Source organism: Ostrinia furnacalis, unplaced genomic scaffold (genome assembly GCF_004193835.3).
Source record: "Ostrinia furnacalis isolate ACB-3 unplaced genomic scaffold, ASM419383v2 OfSCF7013, whole genome shotgun sequence".
Lineage (NCBI taxonomy): Eukaryota > Metazoa > Arthropoda > Insecta > Lepidoptera > Crambidae > Ostrinia > Ostrinia furnacalis.
The window spans coordinates 62,460-84,242 of NW_021137252.1; the positions used below are offsets into that span (position 1 = coordinate 62,460).

The window sequence follows — 21,783 nt, forward strand, 5'->3', positions numbered from 1 at the left end:
CGAGATCATCTGAAATCGTATTCAAATGGCGTATTGTCAGAGCGCGGTTACGATAATTTTTGGAATGCAACATCGTTTACCTGATACATGATGTTGTGTAAATTGAGTAAGATTATAATGAGCAGCTACGTATAAAACGTAGTTGGTTCTTGAGACATCTTCATCTGCATTAAAACCGTGGACAAGAACAAGCGCTGGAGCAGAAGTGACTTTATTTTCTTTTGACAAAAACATCATATTTTTTTGTGGAATCAAGAACGGTTCGTTGCGTTTTTTGGTGGTTTTTATTAGTTTTTGGTGAAGCACGGTTTTTGCCCGGGGCACGGGTCAAGCGGACTGAGACAATGCGCGGCGTGGTCGCGCGTCGTGCCCCGCGCTTGGTTCCGCGTGCCGGCCGCCATTGAGCGCTAATCGCTTCATTCACCGGCAAGCGAGCGCTTTTTCTTCAGCTGCCGATCGGTCATGCATTCCTCGCTGGATGCTGCGAACTGTCGTTGCCCGATCAGCTGAAGTGGCAAATTGAAGCGAGTGCACCTTAAGAATTTCCTCATAAAGGATGATTCAGAAGCACAGTTTTTCAAACAGCTCATGAGTCATGGTTAATGTAACGCTATCAGTAATGATGCATTTAAAGTGACTTTAAGAGTCGTTGAAGTCTTTTTCATGGCCTATATCTGTGTGGTACGAGTATTCGTTTCTGATGCTATGACATGTTTCGTAAACATTGTCACGCTGATCGTTGAGTCATGATCTTGACATATGCTCGTGTCAAGCGAGATGTACGGTCTCGAACCAATCAAAGCACTGCTTCGCTGAGGCATTGTGGCGGATTTTACGGTTAGTTGCCGACGCCGGCCTACGACGGACGGCGCGTGCGCATGGTGTTGCAACACTGAAGGGCCGCTAAGTTTGGAAGAGAAATTGGACGCGTGATCTGTAATAATAGCGCACACACAGGTTAGGGTCAAAATCAAAAAATCAAAATCAAAAATATTTATTCAGTTTAGACCACAAGTGGCACTTATGAATGTCAAAATGTAAATAATAAAAAAAGAAAAGGTAGACCTTATGGGGCACAAAACTACACTCGCGAGCAAAAATATGGAATCACCCTATTTATTCTGAGCGATCATAAGAAGTAAATGACTAATAGAAGATCAATAAAAATGGTACCATTTTAAAGGAGATATTATAAACTTAAAATTGATACCATAGATACATACAATACATAGTCATTCAGTTCTTAAGACCGCTCGGAACACAAAGGGTGATTCCATACTTTTGCTCGTAAGTATAGTACACTTACACTCGTTATGATTTCACATTATTCTTTTTAAGTAGTTTTCCTTAAAATGTGTCATTACAACTACGTAATGCACTAATTGATAACTGTAACTTGTGCGAATATAAAAAAAAATTGAAAAAGTCCACGTGATTTTTATGTTTCAAACTATTAAAAACAAGAGTCCGAGCGTGCATCGCCGCGGGCAACATCTAGTCAATAATATGATATCACAAGACCTGAGGACCATGTCAATGATTATTATCATCAGGCATCGTTGTGTAAACGCGCATATTAGGCATAAGAACATACATTTGCCATGTCTCTCGGACCTACAGCTGTTTTGCGTTGGTAACGTTTATCAAGCGGTAATATCATAACTCCAGATGTTTTGTTGAAATCAAGCGCTCTATGGCTGTTTGTTTACTATTAGAATCGTGCAGGTCTATTGGCCATTCGACTGCTTATGGTGCGCGATTTACTAAATTTTCACAATTTTGCTCTACAGGTTAAAATTTTTAGAAAAATTGATAATATTAATGTTGTAATAGACCAGCAATATAGCAAATGTTATGTGACGTAAAGTCCTTAAATTATTTGCTTAAACTGCTTGGCTAAAGCGAAGGAATTTTGCTACACGGTTTTGCTTATTCGGTCTGATTTTGGTCATGTTAAATAAGGTATTTCAATTCAATAAATGCAGTACACGAAGTTAGCGAATGAAGTAAATTGCATAGGCGATAAGCTACCGTGAAATAGGAACCGGTCGCGAGTGAGTCACCGCCGCGCTATACCTCTTAAACCATATTCGATCGAGTCATTTAGATTTATCAGATCCAGCCTAAATACTTTGTTAATTAATTACTTTGCAAAATTTTATCGTGAAATTAATCTGGTAGAGTGGTGTTTATTTTTGTTTATTATACTATGGAAACTGATAGGTAAGTACTAATACATGTCGCGAGATGAACTGCACTTCTTAAAGCCTTAGAAGTAAGCAAGTAGAAAATAGAAATGTCCCTACCAGTACTATTAAGTCTTCGTGAGAACAAAAGTGGCTTTACACTCTCATGGATCATAAAGTACAATCTGCGAATATGCAAAAAGAAAGGCGCAAGTGATCATCGACGTAGGGGGTAAGCGAGCTAATTGGCGACACTTTATAGTGCGAAGTTACTGCAGCGAGTAAAGCGCGGTGTACGTGACGGGGTCATGCATCGGGCGGACAGTGACAGCGCGGCGTGATTAGTGCGCCCGCGCTGCTCCCGCCTGTGTAACCCAAGCCGGGCGCAGTAACGCCGCGCCGCCATAACATAATTAAAAATGATTTAAGGCATTCGCTCCGGCTGCTTTGTTTCGCGCATTATGTTTCACTTGTTCGCGTCGCCGTCGCGCGCGTACCTCCATTTTAACGCGCCCGCTCTTAATTCTGTCACAGTTTTTATAACCCTTTTGTATTTATTAATTCCCTTTCGGGTCCGGTAGCGCTACGGTTCTCGGAAAGCGATTTTGACGTGACATTTCTTTGGGTCGCGCCGGGCTCCTGCGTTAATGAAGCGTCCGATTTCGGCGGCGCCGTTCATTTTCGCAAATATCATTTTGGCTAATTAAACGGATGCAAAATTCCGCGGGACCGTTAGCCGGAGTTTGGAATGCGAATGGGTTCATAGAAGCGATCGAATGGGGAACCTTGAAAGGGTTCCAGAAACCATTTAGTATGTCACTTTGGTCGTAGTCAAAGATTGCAATACATCAATGGCACGGTGGCGAGCGAGGTAGGCAGTAAAATTGTGGTAAACAATGGGAGTGCGCGTGCAGGTTGCGGGGCGAGGCAGGCTCTAAATAAGTATTAAAGGGATTAACTTCGGCTTGTTGACGCGTCGCGGCCGGTTATCGGATTTCGCGAGCACCGTGTCCTGAGCGCCGAAATACAATTCACCACGGGTCGTTCAGCGCTGATGACTACCTGAACGCCGATACCGGAGCGCCCCTCGATTGTTTTAAAATGCTTGTTTCATTAACGCACAGCATTAGTGTTAAATTTTTAATTTTATCCGAAACCAACCAAGTAGGTTGTAAATCTTACACAAATTTAATTTCTTTGTGGATTTGAAGACCGATACATACTTAGATTACTTTGTATTTTACTTACATACATACACGCAACATTGATTAGAACGTGTACAAATGTCCTGAAAAGGTTCTACATGCTAATAAAGAATTGAAATTTCGTGTTGACCACTTTGATATCCTTTAGTTTGAATAAGCTTTCAGAAATTTCGTATTGATTTGAATCAGTGTAACGATCTGCCATTGATAGAGTTGTTGCTGTTAACAATGATACAGAAGAATTCAAGTTAACAAACAGTAAAACACGATATCTTATGTTAAATTAATGTACGTAAGTAAGTTAGTATAAATGTACGTACATAAGTATAAATCACCTACATCCTGGCACCTCACCAGCGTGGGATATAATTTCAGAAAAACTGACAAGTGTATGTTTTCTCGTAAGCAAAGGGTTCTTTCTGTCGATTTTCATTGCTTCATATACCTACTAATAAAAACCAAGTAATTGGTAATGATGAAAAATATCCTAAGGTTTATGACTTTCAGTTTGGTTTTACAGTAGATAAATGGAACGATCTTACTCAATCCATTTGTATTCTAAAATGATGTTATTGATTGGCGTGGCGTTAGAGATAGATAACCATCGGGTTAGGGATCAAGAAGTAGATAATTTCTGAGATAGTTCTCATGACAGATGGATAGACGAGACCAAAATATCTGCACGGAATCCTAAAATGACCGCGAAGTTCAGTAATGGGGCGTCTGTCATTCGCCTGATGACCGCGGCGAGTGATGAGCATGTGATTGACGCTAGTGTGTGGTTCTGGTGATCTGGAATACTCCTAGTTAAGACCCGGCAATTTGCCGTAAGTAGAGACGCGTTGTTTGCGGTCGCCGAGAGGTGGCGCGCGAGTTATTTCGCGGGTGACTCGCGATCCATCATGGCGGCGATCTATCACCGCCGCACTGTCCGCCAGCAGACGTATGTGCGACTTATATGTGTGTCCTACATAATGTATCTTAGGTTTACTACGTGTAATTTTGTAGAAACCAATAAATAAACTTTTTGGTATAGACAACGAAGGCTTTTATAGAGACTTAAAAGCTTTCTCGAGTAGCTTCGTCAAAGAGTGAGTCATTCAAGATCATAATATTACAGTTTCAGATCCTGTTTTCATTAAGCCTGTAATTACATTTTAATTTTATGTCCAAAATTGGACGTTAAGTGTGGAGTGTGCACGTAGAAAAATAATTAAGAGTCATTAATTTGTTGTTTATTTCGTTTTGGGCTCGCGAATGCAACATAGTCTGTATCGAGCGAGGTGTCCGTCGTCGTTAATTAGTTTTTTGTCGGCGGCGGCGGGCGGGTCGGCCGACGCCATCAAATTACGATGAGTCGGCCTTTCGGCTACCGGCGCCGTGCCCGATAATAATTATACACTCGTTACTACCGTGCTGCGCCCGCGCAACTCCCCCCCCCCCTGCCCTCGGCTGCTGCGGCGACGTGACGAATGCTTCCAGCAAATGAAATAGGAGAAATTGTTTTGACACAGAATCGATGAATAATTCAAAACGCCCTGATTGAAAATACGCTTGTAAGGCTAAGAAATGCTCATGGCATTTGACGTTATCAAACGACGTGGACAGTTGTTTATTATGTAGGCTTGTGAGTTGTTGAACAGTTACCGAGATTAACTCGATCACGATTAAAGATATAGATTAAATTATGATTATGAAGGAAACTCTATGTGGGGTACCTATGTAGAGCAATCTTTAAGTGAATACGTACTAAGTTATCGTCAAGTATAATCTTCACGCATTAGCATGTGGGTAGAAGCTTTTGTGTGCGATAATCTAAATATCTGGTAGCGATTAACGTGGATAGCCAAGCAAAAGCGTTCGATTCAAAGCCCACGGATAGGGAAGGGGCGCACGCGCTCGAGTGTCGACAATAAATTCCATCGATAAAATCGACTGCGTCTGCGGGGCCGGTAATTTCTTAACGACGCACGGCGTAACTCGGTGGCGACGCGTGCGCTTACGCATTTTATTTCTCTCGCATCAAGCGGCCGACACCGAAATAATTGTCCTCCACTCAGCATAGATGGTAATCAAGGCGACTATTAAAGACGCTCTTAATGTAACTTTTTTGGGTAGCCACCGAGAATTAGAGAGGCGTCGGAGTGCTGGTACCTACATGTGTAGGATTGGAACGAGAGCAATCGGAGATTTTCGATTGATGTGCACACCAAGACAGTTGAATTGCTTTTGTTTGGATCACGAATATCTTTGGTTAACAACTTTTAAAGGTGCACATGGAGTTGGAAATGTGTGATAGGTTTATGGTAAAATTTTACATTGGTGTACAACACTCTCTCTTGCTCTCATTGGGATGGGAATTATTCATCTAATGCTGTCATCGTATGTTATACAAAATTACTTTAATGTGGATTTAAAAGCGTGATGGGCTTAACTGCAAATAAGAAGTAATGTGAACTGTACGCTGTACGCATATAACTGAAGAACATATTGAAATAATTTACTTTTACGCCGACGTATGTTATAAAATGTATAGAATTTCAATACCATTCGAACAAACGGTGAATAAACGTGGCTCTGTCCAGTGGTCAATCATGCGTTTAATTGAATATGTAGTACGTACGCGGCCGCTGCAGAGGCCATTGTTGGTGCTTTTCACGCTGCCGAATGAGCTTCCGACTAATTATTACAGCCTCCACGACTCTATAGGGTCACCTCTGTTTTTAAACGTGTGTGTAGAAATAATGGTAGAGCTGAACATCATTAATTGATTTGCGAGATGAAAGGGCGCGAGACGACTAAAGTATTGCGATAATTATTATGTGATCATAAGGTATTGTTATTGTAAATTACATCAGTTATAATGTCGAGAAAATGTAAAAATACTTAGGTTGATTGTATTTTAAGGAAATCTAGAGTATCAATCAACAGCGGATGTCACTGTTTTTCAAATATCTCTTACAGTCAGGTTATAAAAGAATTCAAGAGCTAGCATCAACCGTGCCGACCGACATAGTTTAAGAGAAACACATTAAAGTGGAGAAAAACTACTCAGAACAACGATACTGATACTTATTTGTACTGGAATACCAACGGCAATAGACATGTGCGTTTCATTGCGATTTTCACGCGATCCATCACTGTCACATAGCTAGACGTGTGTGATTAAAATAATTAATTTTAATTACGACTTAATTGGTTTGAAGTATGCCGGCAGCCCTAGATGGTGTCGGTGCGCTCGCTATACTACGTGCAGCTATGTTGCATTATTTTTAATTAAAAACCTCCGGCCTTCTCTAGATTAGTCCGAGCGGTCACAAAAAGGGTTACGAGGGATCAGGCGAAACACCTTCTTGATTCGTCACGAATCACAGCTTTATTTTTATTTGAAAGAACCCATTGTTAAAGTTAACCGAATTTGCTGTTCAATAAAAACTGGCTAATTAAGAAATGTTGTTGAGGATCCGAATGTGCTGTTTCATTAATTCTTTATGGCGACTCGAACACTGGTGGCTATCGATTTAAGCTTAACAGATGTAATATGAGAATGCGATTCCTTTATCGACATCTGGCCAGTTTAACCAGCAATTTACATGTTTATTCAGATGGTGCGGATACAAGTGAATTAATTAAATGTTAGCACTTTAACGCTTTTGGTAGCAAGCTTTATTAATTAACTGCTTACGTTATACGTGTGAAGAAAAGAATGAGCTATGCGCTTTGAAAAAGTCTGTTATTTTCATTCTGCTGCTCTATTCAGCTCTTGCCTTGAAAAGGCACAATCATTTCATCAGTCAGCTAGCTTCAAAAGAGTCATAAGTAGAAGATATTTCCAATAAAGTAGCTAAAGAACACCGGGCAGGACAAAATAGACATTTAATCATTTATGTATGTTGTTATAATCCCAATAAATTATGATCGAAAAATGATCTGAAGTCAAGATTCCAGCCTGTTTGAATCTTTGCTTGACTTTTAATCGATTTTTGAGCTTCTTTTTATAATAGGGACTTAAAGAGTGCAATATGTATGCGGTGGCTACATGTTGTAGGCTGCTTACCGTGGCGGTAATACGCGTCATTATGCGTCATTCCGCGCACAGCCTTGTCGTCTCACAATAATCCATACTTCACACGTACTTACCATAGTTTATCAGGTAGGTACAATGACTGTTGTTATGAGAATAGGATCATTTAAGTGAAACAGTTAATTATAGGTTTGCAATTTACGCGCCTTTTCGTTGCATCTTTATTCATAATTGGTTATAATGGGGTTGGTATCTCTAACAGATATCAGCGTGAATTCTTGAATAGACTGTATGACTGGTTTGCACCTCTACCATAAATTATTTCTAGAGAAAAAGTGTACGTGTTTTATCAAGAGCTTTTTCTTTGTAATCCAGATTAACGAATGCTAGTGTAATAATACTTTATCAGTAATTAAAAGTGTATTGAACAGATGTCGTTCAACAGATGCTGTACGGCCTGGTTCGCGCGGTGGTCGCGGCGAGTCGCCGCGGCTTAGCGCGGCGGTAATGGTGCCCATTACGCGTCATTCCTGCGCTGCGTACACAATAAACCCCGTTTCATGCGTGCTTCGACGATGTCGACCGTGCTATGCTGATGTGGAGACAATCTAAAGACGTGTGTGCGAGTGAAAGGAGGAAAGTTTTCCTAACAAATTATCTACTGCTATAATAGCGAGTCTCACTTTAATCTTAATGTAAAATAAGAAAATAATTATACAATCACAAGTCGTAAACAAGACATGACTTCCAAAGTAAAGACGACAGTTACGTAGATTGCTGCTTACCGCATCAATTATGAGCAGATAAAACACATTTCTCCGAGTTAGACAACAGATTGCGACGGTGACTACAGACTGGCAATAAGCGTTATCAAATACGTCAGAACCTTCGCCTCGTAATGTTCCTGTAACAAAGTTCTCAGCAGGTGTCAGTGGCAGCTTCTTGCGTCAGATTTGTTTGTGTTATTAGAACATGACGACTGTCATGAACATACGAATAATGATGTTTTTATTATACATCGCGAATTCGTGGAACTACACAATTGTTTGTTCTTAAAAACAATATAAATCACTATACATTCTCAACTACATGAAGAAAGTTAATCGTAATCGAGCATAATCACGATAATAAACGATGGTCAGTTATATTCTAGAGACTAAGGCTGGGTAGCACCAACTTACTTTGACTTTAACAAACGTCAAAAATCTGTAAAATTCCATACAAAATATACCGGTTATACGTATAGTATAAAGTTACGGTCAAAGTTAGATGCTGCAACTCAGCCTAATAAGGGTAAATCAGCGTGGTGTCCGCAGGTTCATAAGCGCGTAAAGATAATAGTGGCCCGATTGAGTCGCGTGATGTCTTTGTCCACGGGTGCTATGCAGGCATCATGCAGCGGGCAGTATGCAAGTGTCAGGCGGGTGCATAATTGCGCGACGCCGCAGCCTAATGCGCGGCCGCAGGAATGCCGCGCGCGTTAACGAGCCGCCGCCCCATCACGCGCCCGCGCACGCCGCAACGTCCGCCGCTTTACTTCGCACACAACTAACACCTATTTGTGGTGATGCTCATCCTATTTTATTACAAAATTTACGATCGCACAAGATTTACGCATTCACTTAGTTAATAATGTGGCTACCAGAACGAAACGCGAAACATTTTTCGTAATGAAAAGCCACCGGATCACCGGTACGTCAACTTGTGACGTACGCTTTCATTACGCGTGAAAATAAATCAAAAATAATATGGAGGCGAAAGATAGCGAATGGAAAATCAGGCACCCCGCGCGCCCTCCCGCTTGATTTATGCCAGTAATTTTCCGGGTGGTTACGTAAGTAGCTCGCGATTTTTCTCCGTGCACACACGTAATTAGATAATTTTCATGAATTTCCCGGCCGGGCGAACCCGGACTAAGGGCGAGCCTAATTTATGTACGTATGCTTGATTATTATTCTTCCTTCTTTGAAGCGGTAACTAACGACGTGAGAGATTTGCTGTTAATGAAGCTGGTACATAAATTTTGAGAAGTGGAAACTTTTTGGAGTAATAAAATAAATTCAAAAATATTTGTAATACAAGGCTTTCATTAATAAAAACGTATCATAAAGCACACATAAATTAATAACTGTGCGAGACCGGTCGCGAGCTGTTTTCGTATTAATTTCTGTCACAGATTTAATTGCTCACCTCTGGCTTAAGCTTTTTAATAAATTCGAGGACAGACATCGAGACGCGTCGACCAAAAAATACCGGGGCTGACCAACTCGACCAAAAAAAGGTTGGATTTTAATTTATAAAAGACAGGACAAACGATTAATAATTTATTTGTATCCTCCGTTTCTTGCGCGAGAGGGTTTCGAGCGTTAAAAACAACCGTTAAAACCGACGACTTTGTATAGCTCGCGTTTAGCCCGAAATGCCAATTGCGGGTAGACACAAGTATACAGCGGGTCGGAATGTCGCTTTAAAAATCCCCGCAAATAAATAAATCGCGTCGCACGCACCGGCGGACCAAAAAAACGTCCACCATATTCGATTCTTTAATGTGATTTTAAAAAAATAGAAGTAACCAGAGGCTCGCTCCGATTGAAAATGAATGAGGGCGAGCGCGATAGTGGAAATTAGCATTGAGGTAGGATTCAGGAGCGGCCTTTGTGCGATCATATCGAGGTGTATTCTTTGCGCTTTTTACGGCGGCGGCGCGACTGGCGCGTCTTTTCAGGCCCTATTACGTATCTGTCGCCTTTTTGTGGCGAATAATTACAGCCGCGCTCCTTAATCACGACCCGAAAAATTTTCGGCGTTTAACGCAGTACCGCTACCACGAGGATAGAGATTATCTCTATACCGCGAGCACGCTTCGCCGGCGCAGTTAAGTGTAGTAGTTTACCATTTACTTGCCCTGTGTTAGTTTTCTTATCAAATACATAGGTGTATAGGTGGTGTATCAATTACTTTACGATTATTGAGCCTTGCATCTTGCCGAGCAGAAAATTCTTCAGTGACACGACTGAAGAGGAAGCAATCAAGCTCGACGTCTTGTAATACGCACTGGTTAGTGCCGTTGGAACGTAAATAATTGAAATCGAGGCCATTAGAGAGATTAGATCGTGTACGACGCTGACGCGGGCATCGAGATTCATAAATTAGCGATTACGCACACAGGCAATAATAACGGCAACAATGGGATTGAATGCAGATGAGCGCGGTCCGGGCGCGGGCGAACGCTGCGTTCGTTCGCGATCGACATTTGTATGCGATATCTAAGCGCACAATTGGATGCCGGCGCGAGTCTTCGCGCTAATGGTACACTATCGAGCAATCGCGCGCGTTTGAGCGGTGCCCACCGGTGCGAGTGCGGACCACACGCCCGTTTAGTGCCCACAATAAATAAATAATTCAACTCGGAATGGATGGTGCGATATTATATCATGCGATTTTTAATAATGGACGCCAGGGAAGAAGGTTGTTTTGCTTGGTCGTTATGTAGGAACTTGCCGAACAAACAGAGCAGGAATAGAAGAGCTTGCATGATATACTGAAGATAGACATATCAAAAGATTTATACGAATAGGTACTTACAAATCTGTGATGTTGTTAAATTAAATTAATTATGTACTATGAAAAAAGCTGTATCATTCTCAATAAGCAATATTTATAACATCCATTGCCACTGTCGCAAATTAATTACCAATCACTGAAAACAATAACAATGATTGACTGTACCGATTGATTTAGCCTTGAGTGTATTGTGGACGCTTTGGTATCGTTTTCAGTAGTGTGAAAACACGTTCACTTAAATTAATATGGAAGTTATCGCACCTCTCATTTTCTTTACATACACGGATAAGTCTTATAAATATTTGTACACTTTCGTTTTAAAGCTTAAGTAGAGTTCGTATAATTGTTCGTTAAAAGATAATGCTTATAGATAGAGCATTATCTTTTAATCGCACAATTATACGAAATTAAGAATCTCCAAATAAATAAGTCTTGGTGGGATGTGTCATTAAAATTGCGTACAAAGACGAAATATGGTGGTGTGTAGGTATGGAACCTCATTAACGTTATTAAAATACAAGCAATGAAGAAGCGATGCAAAAAACGAAACGCACCTTAATGGCGACCAAAATACAATTATACGGTACTTTGGCATTATTAACTCGCGACTTAAGAAGGTCACGGTAATTAAAGTCTCCAATAACAATGTTTAATGTGAAACCTTTATGGGAATATTTGCATATTAAGGTGGTTATTTTTCCTCAAAAGTCATTTCTTAATGCGAATAAGCAAAGAATTTTGGAGATTTTAGCGTGGAGTAGATGTGTAAGCTGTTTTTCGAGAGATTATACTTCTTATTGACGATGATGATGATGACCTGTCATAAACGAATTCATTTTTACGTGTAGATGATTATTCTCATTAAATTTCGAAATATAAAATAGTTACGGTGCAAGTGGGCCTCAACCAAGTTCAATGTTTTCGACCTTTATGAAATAAGGTCAAAGTACTCGAAGAAAACATTCTTTCAGGAAAATTTACAATACACAGAAGCGTCTGAATTGTGAAAAACTCGATCATCAATGCCAAGACTGGCCAATTTAGTATAGTTTAGATTGAAAAAATTACAAAAATCAGCCGAGTGCCATAATGAACTAAGTTTACGCTTGTTTATCCGCCTTGGAGCGCGGTCATTAGGTGTATTATAGATAGTAGCTTTCGTCAAAGTACGTCGTGACTTCAATTTTCCTGCATGATTTCCGACAGTGCCGCTATTACGATTTCGATTAAGCGATCCGAGGGGCAAAAAGCTTTCGGCTATAATAGAGCTGGACGCAGCAGACTGTACAGGCTCTATGGTTTTTAAAGATAATGCTACATAGTAATACGCCGGTAATTTAAGGAGCTTTTAAATGGCCGAAATACAGCAAGACTGAAAACTAGAAGCAAATCAATTAAAATAATCACAAGAAGTTACATCAAAAGTACATAAGGTAAGATACATACAATCCCAATAGAATGTTTATGTAGAGAACAAGTTTGAGTGTGAATTCAGACGTTAATCGTTATTATTACTGTTAGTGCTATACGAGTAGGATAAGGGTTAATGCCAAATAAAGGGCAAACCAGGTTTTGAATATGTTTATACTAGTAAGCCTTCTCTACATACATCTATTATGCCATCTGCCTTTACATAGTTCATTTGTAATCTTAGTTGCTAGGCAGAGTTTAGTCATTAGTCATCACCCGCTAATGCAGCGATTATACAGCGAATGTCTTTGTAACATGATTATGAAGACTGCTTAATGTGCGAAAGTGCTCTTAACAATTCTAGTGATTCAAATTGTATAGAAGAAAGTCGTGCTGCGGCGTTCTTGTGCCCTGTTAATGTTGCCTTTGTATTGAGCATGGACAGTTCGCTGTTTTTATTGTGATTATGGAATTGTTTGTGGAGTTACATGCAGAATAATCACAAATAACCAGAAAATGTTAAAACCTATTATGTACTAGGTGAGCTACGAACTTTTTAATTGGTGATCAAACTTGATAGCCGATTTATAAAATGGAATTCTATGTATCGTCTCCCTCGTAGCAATTCCTTGAAAACGCAATACCGCAGTATACGAGGCTACACGTGTTAACGCGAGTAATCTCTGTCTTCGTGTGACAACTACGAGAAACGCACGTAAAGGAGCTACCTCACTGAGAGCTTTCACGCGAAACTTTTGATGTTTCTAAAACGAACATTGGAGTTTAGCAAACCTAACAAAATGTCATAGTGTTTATTTGTGTGATCATTAAATATTTTGACAGAAATATCTTGATTTTCTTAAAATTTTCCTAAACTTTATTAGATGGAAGAGTTCTGTGGAAAAACAAATACCTAAAGAAATTCGTAAATGTGATCTCCATTCTCCATTCACATGTTATAATTATCTCATAAATATACGACACGACGGAAAATTTGACAGCGGAAGGCTGTGTGTTAGAGGCTTTAGGTAGAACCTAAATAGAAACAGCATAGATCTTCCTAGTATTTCCAGTTCGCGACTGCTCGTGACCATTCCTGGTGGAGGAACACCTTTACGACAGACGTCTGGAGTGACGCGCGAACCGCGATCGAGTTGACGGTGTCGATCCAATTGGTTTTCGGCGGTATATTGTCTCGTGTCAATGAGCCTGTCTGCATGCGAGACGTAAATTGAAACTCGTTTGTATTCGAGAATTAATAAAGCTTTAAAGTCGAACCGTCTGAAAATGTCTTCACAGCGATACGGGTTTTGTCAAGGAAAATGTATTCCTGTAAAGGAGCTTCCTCGATGAAAAGGGAAACGATCTTGATGGACAAACGAGCAAAGTACAATTTATATAAACTTTTCAATAAGTGTTACATTTCAGCGTTTGGTTTCATGTCACGACGCAAAAACTTGCCGGTAGTACCCATAGTAAGTTTTACGATGACAATACAAAAGATTTTCCAAAGTATTTCAGTGCAATATTTTTAAAAGAAAACAAGCATGAAAAAAATAATAACAAACCTAAACAGGAGATATTTTAGTGCTAGAGTAGCGTTAATTTAATAATCTTACGAACTAAAAATCAAGAGGATGTAAACTATCCATAAAATAAATCAAAATCCCAGCAAATTGAAATCTATTGTGAACAGATTCATTTGGATATTTGGACCGGAAAAGTCAATAGCGTTGGCGGCGAGCGCTTATTGAGTCATTTATCCTAACTATAAAAGCAATGATTAATATCCCGGATACTTAGCTAGAGGGGGCTCGTGGACGTATCCAGGAAAACGTCCACGAAAACAAAATCAATGTAGATAAGTAGTTTTCCGAGTAATGAAGAATTAGTTTTTTTCCGGTAATGGAGTTGGCGCATAGAAGAGTAAAAGTTTGATGAAAGACTAAGGAGCGCCAATTTTCTGTGAAGTAAGCTTATAGAATTAAGATAATGAATATCTGAAACTGTAATAGAATAGTAAACCTTGAAGACAATGTTAAAGCATAACTTGTTATCGAATTATGTGAACAAACAGCTTAATTTTCAACAGAATACGAGTGTACCAAGAGCATTAACTACCAGGAGCAGGTCATCAATTCTTGCATGAAATCTTCAACATAGTTGTACTAAGTTCTGTTCATAGTTATTCTCTTCTAATAGCCACTAAAACTTACAATAACATAAAATAGCACGTTACCTAACGCTGTTTACCAACACACTTGTAACCTTGGCGTAGTCGTAAGAACACATCTACACGCGTCAGTTAACACCTAAAGCCGTATGCAAAGACCGGGCGCGGCTCTTTGGTCGTACAAGTGATAAATAAAGCGTAATTGAGGGACGGAAACGGCCAATGAGTAAATCTCGTCCGTCAATTTATTTAAATTATTTATTAGTGGCCGGCTATAGACACCCGCCGCGATCGCTTTCAGAGCGTTCACAGAGCCCGGACGCGCGCAGTGATGCAGCCCGATGGAAACGGCAGCATCGATATCGATGCTTGAAATCTATGTTTACTAGAACTATCATATCAGTTTTACACGAAGAATGTGTTTAAAAACGCTATTTCTGTCGTTTGTTTTTCCTGAATTTCAGCGGACGCTGAAAGGAGGTGGAGGTGGTTTATTGTGCATTCATTAATTATTCAGAACGCACATTCATTGTCATACTGTCATAAGATATTAATTTAGGTCATATTATATGGATAAGTTTCACTTTTAATTCATTTTTGTATTGAATGAATTCCTAAAAATACAGGGTGTTAGGCGGAAGGGTAGACAAACTTCGTGGGTGTCTATGTAAATTCATTTTAAGAATACAAGTTCGCCCATTTGAGCCTAAGTGGAGTACTTATGGTATATGGTGAAGTTTGTCTAACCTTGGGCCAAACACCCTGTATATGTCCAGAAAGGGTTCTTCTTTAATCCCGGGTTAGAAAGATAATATTGTGGTGTAGCTAAAATGTGCCTATGTAAAATAAAAAGAATTTGAAATCAAGTCAACGGCATAATTTTTGGAGGAGCACTGACCTCGACGACTCTACTACACTGATTTGCCAACTGCCGATTATACAAAGACACAATTCTTTGACGTAAATGTCCAACGTGACCGCACTGAGGGCACACGTAAATAAAGAATTCACAAAAATAGTATTTTGTGACTATCGATGGCTCAAAATATCGACCGCCGGTTACCGAAGATGAGTTGAGTTAGTTAATTTGTGCAGATGCGACACAATGGATGAGGAAATAATATACATATGTGTGTATGTCCTGATATATGTACTTATATAGCACCGGGAGATTGTAATTGGCGTAATTGGACGAATCTGGACGCGCTTAAAAATGGACCATTGTCGTAATTCAGACAGCGATTCATCGTTTGTGATTCATTACTATTAAATTAAAAAGTTTGGTACTATTTCTGTAACGGGGGCGATTATCACTTGTATCTAATATCTTGTAACATAACGTTCAATGTTGCTCTTGTTTGCACAAAACGAATGTTTAAACTTGATTAATGTTTTCTTTAGTAGTTAGGAGCGAGAAACTAAACGGTTTCATGTGATCTGTTCTACGTCAAAAGTAATGTTATAGTTACTAGCCATATCTATGCTGTTTAATACACTAATTAATACCTGTAGCGGTGCTGCTACTGTGTCCATAAATAAAGCAGTTTTATAAAAGCAATTCAGTATGTAAGTTGATAAGTTGTACATTTGATTGTAGACTTTTAGAATAATGTTAATTTGATGAAGAAATTATTGTCACTTGTTAAATTGAATCGTAAAAGGCGTTGTTGATATCAGCACGCTACGAGATCTGTAGAAAAACGTAGCAACATACTTACCTGTATTTACCTCTCGTTACATTTTTGATTATCACCGTAATAGCTGAAGATAAAATCATTCCTAAAATCAAGTGGCAGTGGGCGGGGCACATAGCTCGTAGAGACGATGGCCGAAGGGGCAGAAAAGTTCTGGAGTGGCGACCACGGGCTGGAAGACGTAGCGTGGGCAGGCCTCCTACTAGGTGGACCGACGATCTGGTAGGCAGCGCAGGACCGTTCATTGTGGAAAACCTTGGAGTAGGCTTTTGTCCAGCAGTGGACGTCATTCGGCTGAAACGAACGAACGAACGAAAATAATTTCTAGAGAAGAGGAAGAGACCCAGCACTTACCCATTGATGTCGGTGATCGACCAGAAGTGCTTGAGGACGGCCTTCGCTAGCAGGTACCAGATCTGGGTCCACACCCACGAAGACTTCTCGATGGAGTTCGATAGGAAGCTCTTGGTCTCTTCATCTGCGTGGAGTTGGACGAACGTGGACTGCATCTCTGGGGACAACCGGCTTTTGTCGACCCGGTACCACTGAAACAAAATTCAATTTTAATACCTAGCTATTACATAACATAATATCATAAGGAAAGCCTTTAAATAAGCAACGAAGCAATGCTGCTTTGCTTGAAAAAAAAAAGTTCCGGTCGTGAATGATGATCGCATTACAGAAATAACAAGGTCTATTTGTACATCGGATGACTCTGTCCAAGAAACAATACGATGCGCATGCTTGCTTTGAAACCGGTCGCGTATGATGAATGCATACCATAAAGACATCCACACAACGTGTCTAATTATCGAATCATCAATATGATTCACACGACTGGACGAGCAGAACAAAAAGACTCTTAACACAATATGCAATTATGTAAATGCGCCGTCGTCAAGTATTAGCGAGGACGTGATTAAAAGAAACTTTTCTTTGGAGTACAATTGTGAACTGTAAATTGATGTTTAACAACCCTTGGCTGCGTGTTCTTAATGAAACCATATAAAAAGAGTAATCGAGTGCAAATAAGAGAGTGTAGTATGAAAGGAGCGCGTAGCTCGTCACCCGTTGTGTGTTTAAGTCCGCCGCCGCGGCCCTACAAAGGCCAGTGCGGCCGATGTTAATTTCACGCTGCCTCGAATTAACATTTCTTTACGCCACAGAATAATGACGAATTAAAAAAACTTCTCGCCTCTACATGCGGCAGTAATGACGGCGGCTGCTGGCCGCGAACTCATCAGCCGGGCTTAATTAATACCCGATGTGTCTTTATATTAAAATCGGAGATGGCCGCTCGAAAAAATACTGGGCAAGCCATACGCGCGTGAGAGCGGTGGGTTCTTCGCGGCGGATGTTGTTGGTTGATTAACAATTTACAAAGATGCAGTTCTTAGCAAAAAATAAATTCATTGTTTACTTCAAGGCGTTTATTGCTTTAAGTATTACGTTAATTAAATCAGTACTTAACTATTTAGTTGATTTGTAATTAATGCTATAATACTACCTAACAGAATACAACTTTTCATAAGTACTTTGCTGTTTATTTCTGCTTCGATGTCACAAACAAACAATGCAGAAGTTGCAACACATGCTCTTAGACTTGTAAATTATTATTTTAATGAAAGCAAAAATTATTCGATACTATTTCATTTTATATTATTGTACGGATCTCATATTATAATTATCTAAAACCGGTAGTTGAAACAATCGTCACGGTAAATCGAACCGTCCATTCGGGTCAGCAGCGTATTCGATTTTAGGGACCCACAATTCAACGCGTATTATTTAAATTTATGTATTGACTTAATTGAATATCGTATGTGAATAACCCAATATACTTAAGGATAGTTTAATGTAAAATTGATACACCCAAAAATATGTAGTTGGTTAAAAAGTCATTAAACAAATAATGTATCATACATACAAGATTTTTGGGTTTGTTTGGAATCTGGATGCAAATCGTATTTTATGAGAGGGGTAACTTCATAATTGTGATCATCATTTCATCTACAGGACGACCACTGCTGAAAATAAGCCTCCCACAATGACTTCCACATCGCACGGCGCCTTCCTGCTACCTTTATCAGGTCTCTACGGGTCCACCTTGTGGGTAGAGGTCCCAACCTGCTAACTGTAGCTGGGTTGTAACATAATTTGTTATTATTGTTATGGGTGTCGTATTATTATAGTACTGAACTGCTGAACCCGTTACTCTAAAAATTCTCATACTGGGTGCTAACTGTGCTGTAATAAATTAACGCGAATATTTTATGAGGTCGCATGTTAAAGAGTACAAATTGATAAGTCCGCCGAGCCAGTAGCGTTCTAGGAATAACGCAATAAAATCATCTCGACGAGCTAATATAAGTCAAGCGTTTACTGTTAGAAGATAGGACGTCATGAAAAAATTGAGACAGACAGATTACTTTGAAATGATAATGATGCTACTGTAATCTGCTCTTTCCGACTTGTTTGTTAGCAAAAGAGGTCGCGATGTGAATAAATCGGCCGAACGAATTGGACTACACGTATCGTCGTATAAAATAATCAAAATCTAGAACATTTTTTACGGTGGATCGCATAAAAAGTATCGTAAAAACCTGGGCAAATAAATATTTAGTACCGAATACTGATAGCGAATCACGTTGGTGATTATGCAATGCGCCGTCTTTCCATTTAAAATAGCCTGCATCCGAAGTACGGGATCCGACAAGGGGAATTCTCCAGACAGAATACAAATCGTGGAAAATTTCTGAATGTCAAGCTCTTTGATCATACCTACTTTAATACCTACGTAGTCTAACGATTGATAGACCAAATCATGAAACGTTTGAGTGATCGTTTTAAAATAGTTTTATTTATTAAAATTGTTTGTTTTTTAATGAGAGTGGATTTAGTTTAGGCAAAAGGTGTAATGGGAATAGGAAGAGGAAGGGTACTTGGATAGCTTTATTAATTATGCAGTAATGCAGTAACGTAGTAACAGAAAAATGTAGTAACGTAGTAGCAATCAAACGAAGTGGTGTTGTTCATTTGCTTTGGTACAGGGTGCTGTTTTGTTTGACGCATGTTTATCAAATTCACGCATTCGTTCGTAATCGGGGTAGGTCGTTGTATTATGCAATGTTTGAAAAATGAAATTGCGATCTAAACCAATGGGTTCTGTCTGATTAACACAGACACATTTGTGATGAACCACAAGGAGCGTTGTTTTATGTTGTTTTCGATCATGTAGACTAGAGGCACCCGCTTCGATTATTTATGAGACTCATGTTTAGGATTCATTTTCAGCTCGTGTAAAGTTGGATTTGCATGAATAACAATTTCCTCATTTTAAAAATCTACCTGTTTAAGGAAGACAAATCAAGAATGATTTATTCAGTCGAGTTATCGAGGCCGCGTCGTTTCTTATGTATTGTCTATGTGGGTTACCGTTTTTCGCACAACCCGTTCTTAAGATAAATAAATGTAAGCGTTAATTTAAGCCCTGTAAATGTTTCATGTCATTCGGTCAGTCATAGCGTCTGAATGGGTTCATTATGTGCCGTTGACTCGTTAGCGCAGGTCAGCGGAGGTGCATCCATGGAACGAATGGAGGGATGCAGGTCCTTTATCCGCCGGTCGTTCGCCTCGAGCTAATGAATCAAACCTCTTGGTGTGAGCATATTGTCAATACGCAGCGAAATATTAACATTGAAATGGCTCGCCGCATAATGCCAGATTAATTCCCATTTAAATGTGTGAAATAAATGGTGGACATCGGACAGCGCGTACAGCTTCGTTTTGTATTCGCTTTTCTTCGCTTGTGAATAGGTCGCATTCGATAAGTAGGGCCGTGCAATTTGTCGTGACATTACTTGTTTATTTCATCTTTAGTATTCGCAATAAATTAAGCATACAAAAAGTATTTTAGTTACATGTGTCTTTTTAGATACAGTAATTCAAATCGCCAAGGGAGTTAGCGCAGCGTATAGTGCCACGTACGGAGAAGGCTTGGCGGTAACTATAAAAGATAGTTCCGAGCTAAGTGGCGCATGGGCTGGGGTGGCTCCCGTGAGATTTGCCGGTAAGCTCCCGAGCTTGTTTGCCGGGCGCTCCATTAAAATGGGATCAGCCGGGATGCAGATCGGCTGGACTCTGCAGCAGACGAGCGGGCTATTTGTACAGACGAATGAAGTGCTCACGATACGGTAAGCATAAGCTGAATAGCTGATCTACTATACCTCTAGGTAGTTTATGTGCACTAAAAATATCCTGTTTGTGAGTTACATAACAAATATTTGAATTATGATAGTTTTCTTTTTTACACTTCAGTTTACAGTTGATACGATTAAGTAGAGTACCAATGATAATAATTAAAGCAGAGTTTACATTAATTCCTTGCCATTTGCTGCCTTTTAACTATAATAACAACTTTAAAAAGCTGTAAAATAAATACAGACAGGCCATAGACTTTTAAAGGTAAGAATAAGGTTTCTTGTGCAATTTGTAATCTAGTCATTCAATACATCTTTTTTACTTTACTTATAAATAAACATATTTTTATTTCGTTATTTATTTGCCTTTTTGAAAGTAATTCATCCAGTGCTTACAAACGTATTGACTGTAATGCGATATATTTTGGAATCAGAAAATCTTTTTATAAGCCCTATATCGAATTTAGCTTGGATTAGACCAAATATCTGCTAAAAACTTGCATAGAAGTTTCTAGACGCGTTGAAATACTATCGGCATCATTCGAGCCTAAGTATACTGGCGCATATCAATAAAAGGATCAGTACGAGTGTGAACTTTATGTACAAGTTATTTACATATAAATGTCTGCGGAGATATTATGTGTTTACGTATAAGAGGATTATTTTCGAGATGGGAACTTGAAATCTGCTAAATGTAATTGTGAATACTTTAACAATGAAATAATATCCATATTGTTTTCGTAAAAATTATGTTCATTTATTTTTTTGTTAAAGTTACAATAATAACGTGGCTGACAATTTTATGATTCCTTCTGAACATATGTAGAACATAACATAAGGCTTACGTTGTGATATAGTGGAAAGATTACATTGTTGATAGAGATTCATTTCGCCTGTGGCTTTTCGTGGTTAATTTGATTCGAGTGTGTCTCGTGCGACACTGGGCACATAAAGTTTATTAGCCGCCACGGGCAGAGATATACGAGCGTGCTTGTAATAATACCCTCAATTAATATCTAACACATGACTTATTGCTGCAAAACAATTGATTTCGATTAACACTCCGCAAAGCTACTAAACAATAAAGCATTCTATCAGATATGCATTAACTATCTATAGAAATTAACAGTTGTATGTGCGTTTGTACAACTTTAGGTCAAAGAATATTAATGAATGGAATAGATTGGCCAAACGAAGGAGCCTACATAACCTCGTAAAGAGTATTGAGGTATAAAATCCTTATAAGTATCCTTCACCGTCTAAAGGAAGTACTCTTCCTTAGGTATTATAATCCTGGATTACATGATGAGGAAAAATGCTGAAGTGAA

The 21,783-nt window shown here is 39.4% G+C and overlaps 1 protein-coding gene across 1 annotated transcript in view; it reads right to left on the reverse strand.

The window, feature by feature from the left end:
* LOC114363157 (methyltransferase-like protein 9) overlaps positions 1-21,783 on the reverse strand; it is a 54,117-nt gene that overhangs the window by 20,016 nt on the left and 12,318 nt on the right. Inside the window, exon 2 of the mRNA XM_028318799.1 lies at positions 16,611-16,801. Within this exon, the coding sequence (XP_028174600.1) occupies positions 16,611-16,801 (191 nt within the window). The remainder of the gene's footprint in view (positions 1-16,610; positions 16,802-21,783) is intronic.